This window comes from Vespa mandarinia, chromosome 2, assembly GCF_050613455.1.
Source record: "Vespa mandarinia isolate Hongniang chromosome 2, ASM5061345v1, whole genome shotgun sequence".
NCBI lineage: Eukaryota > Metazoa > Arthropoda > Insecta > Hymenoptera > Vespidae > Vespa > Vespa mandarinia.
The window spans coordinates 10,183,396-10,186,651 of record NC_140811.1 but is presented as its reverse complement, the minus strand read 5'-3'; the positions used below and the strand labels follow the sequence as shown (position 1 = coordinate 10,186,651).

At 36.4% G+C, this 3,256-nt stretch overlaps 1 protein-coding gene across 1 annotated transcript; it reads right to left on the bottom strand.

The window, feature by feature from the left end:
- Positions 1–1,260: 1,260 nt before the first annotated feature.
- Osi16 (DUF1676 domain-containing protein Osi16) lies at positions 1,261–2,833 on the bottom strand. Its single transcript, XM_035873547.2, has 2 exons — positions 2,150–2,833; positions 1,261–2,060 (listed from the first exon to the last, which is right to left on the bottom strand). Exons 1-2 carry the CDS (start codon positions 2,661–2,663, stop codon positions 1,684–1,686), a joined length of 891 nt encoding a protein of 296 aa, XP_035729440.1. The 5' UTR covers positions 2,664–2,833; the 3' UTR covers positions 1,261–1,683.
- Positions 2,834–3,256: the final 423 nt, after the last annotated feature.

The following is a 3,256-nucleotide window of genomic DNA, read 5'->3' as shown; positions in this document are numbered from 1 at the left end:
AAAGTTGTAGAACTAATTTGTTGATAGAAATTTCTAAGTTTCTCAAATATCGTTGTATTCCTAATTATTCATATTATTAAGGATAGTGAATTTTTCTCGGTAAACTTTTTAATAAAGCCTTATAAGAAAAAGTCTACAGGTGTTAAATCTGGAAATGCCTTTGATGGAAATACCTTGTTCTATTTTCTCTTCCTATCCAATAACTGAGAAATATGTTGTTCAGCGTTGTACGAACTCGACGGTCATAATAAGCGTGAGCACTATCATGAAACTACAACTGTACTCTGATGGCAAATGGAACGTTTTCCAAAAGGACTTGTAGTTCCTTGATTAAAAAATCATTGCAGCGGATCCAGGTAATGTACTATTAAAAAAATAAGGTCCCACTAAATGTCAATCTACTATGACACACCAAATATTTAATGACCACTGACGTTGATGTTCAACTAAACGGTCCAAGTACGAATTATGGTCAAATCAATAATAAACATTGTGTTAATTCGCTTGTCACAGTGAACTATTCAGAAACTGTTTCTAAAAATGTCTTCATTAAAAAAAAGTAGATAGGAAAAGAACTTGCAATAATACTGATTTCTTCGAAGCAACTGTAACAGAAGTAACAGTAAATCACATCATTAATATGATTTCAATTTATGTTTACTACCGAATCAACAAAATACTCCGCTAAATCAAATCTTGAGAATATTCAACGAAGGTTATTTTTAAATGGCAATAAATGACCTTGAATGACCCACATATTATAGATCAATGAAATCGTCACAAAATGGATTATATATCTATCTAAGTGAAAACATTTAATTCCATTTAAGAAAAATAAGAAAGATCACCTTTAAATCTCGGAGGCACATCTAGATAAAATTTATGACTACCACAAGATATTCCCATCAAGATAAAGTAAATTCTGCTTAAAATACTGTTGGATAACAAATAATTCGAGAAAGTGTAAAACTTCAAATGGGACATCCACTATATAGTATATCGTACCATACCATAAAGTATTATGTATTTTGTATTTGATACTTTCATTCAATCATAAAAGACTGCTAAAAATGATTAAAACTTGTCATTATCGCAGAAAACTTAACTGTTATTTCGAGGAACAGATAACATAAATGAAAGCATGAATCAATGACTCGTTAAAAGATATAATGCATAGATGAATAGGACATTCAGTAAAAGAAAGAGAGAAAGAGAAAAAGAGGAAATAAGAGGTAAGACAATCAGAAACGTTTATCTTATTACAAACAGACTTTATTAGAACATTACGCTGAAATAAATATATAACAAGTAGACGTATGTGATTAATAGTAGTTGATATGCTTGCCGCTCCAAAAGCGGAGCATTGTTCACAATAAATATCTAAATAATTTAAGGAAAAACTACAATAACGGAGATGCGACTTAACGTTAAGAAATAAGACAGATCTACAACGAGAGGACGGATTTGAGAAAAAGGCAAAATTCTTAGCATGTATGCGTAGATATTTAGAAAGCGAGCGGGAAAAAGAAATGCATCGACTAAGTATGACAAGAAAAAAAGAAGAAAGGTAAAATTTAATGTGAATAAAGAAGAAAGAAGAAAGACAAAAGAGAAGAAGGAAAACTTCTGAATGATTTCGTGCAATGGCGAATCCAGGTACTTGGTGATTAAAAAGGAACGAAATTAATTTTGTCTTATAGCTCGACGATCGCGTGCATTTCCGTATTTTCGTACAGCCTCTTGAATAGTTTCGTGGACCGAATCGAGAGATCTTCCGTATCCCGAATGTCCGTAACCGTGTCCGTGATGTTCCTCTGAGCTATGAGTATGCGAGCTTGAGTAAATCGGCTTGCTAACAATTTCATAAGTGGTCTTCTTCTCGCCACCGCTAGCTAGAGATTTCAAGCCAACGATAGCAGATAACATGAGTGCCATCAAACCAGTCATCAGAGCTTTACCAGCGAGAAGTGCTAACGCGCCGAAACCGACAGCTCCAAGAGTACCTTTCATCATCATCAAACCTGCCATCAAACCACTGTTTCCCTTGTCCTTCTTACGTCCTGAAAACAAAAAGAATATCATTTTGCTCTTAAGCAACTTTGGTTCCAGATCAAGTTGAATATTTTCGAAGAAATTAAAAGATATTCACCTGTCTCAACATTTTGATTCCCATTCAAGCCCAATTGAGTTAATGCGTCCTCGTTGAAGTTCCTAGCAGCTTCGAACGTTTTTGGATCAAAAAGCTTGATCGAGATGGAGTGACTATTCAAATAACTGCCGACTTTATGAACGAGATAGGCGTCTAGTCTCTTCTCTACATCATTTGGGAAATCTCTAGCCAAATTAGCAACGACTTCCGAAGCAGATACGTCAATGGAAGCGTTTTCCTTTACAACGGACACACCAGGAAGGATACCGAGGTCCTCCTGTTCTGACAATCTATCCAGAAAGGATACTACGTCTAGTTTGAGACAGGTGGTACTATAAGATTTTCCACAGTCCTTGCTCAAGGTGGACGATAAGGTCTCGGGAGATTCCTCAACCATTTGTCTGGAGGTACGTCTTTCAATTTCCGCGTTAATGCATCCCGATAGTAAAAGAGTCACCAAGATCCAATAGTAACACATTGAACTTTCGGAAGCTACCTTTGTAAATCCCTTCATTCTGAATTTCCTAATAGATTAATATCACTCTTTTTTGGAAAGTTGAGAATTGGTTCCTTTTATTTTTCTAATTTTATTTCGTCCGATGAGTCTTAATCTTTGAAGTCAGACGATGAAGGACCTCTCGAAGCTAACGAACGAGGCGCGTATTCTGCACTGGTTATAGCTTTAGATAGTTGCAGTATATATAGAGCGACTTACCACTGAATCCTTTTTCCTTTTTGCCTTTCGGCCGTTCCATACATTCTCCTAAGTCAAGAGTAGCATCGCTGAACGGACTCTCTTCTTCGTCGAAGAGGCAGGGGCATTCTTTTTCTCTTTTCTTCTATCTCCTCCTGGCTACTGTCGGCTATCGCCGGTGAGAGGAAGCGTCAAATAGAGCGAAGAATTCGAATCTCAGTCAAATTTGCAGAAAAAAGGGATCACGAAGTATGGCTAACCAGTGAGTGTTTCAATGAGAGCGAAGATCGATCACTCCGCTTCATTTCATTTTAGGTCTGAATTATTGAACAATGACAAGATATCGAATTCCCTGCATTAGACCGGCCGATTCTTCGATCATTTGCCTTCACGTGATCACATCATAGAACCGA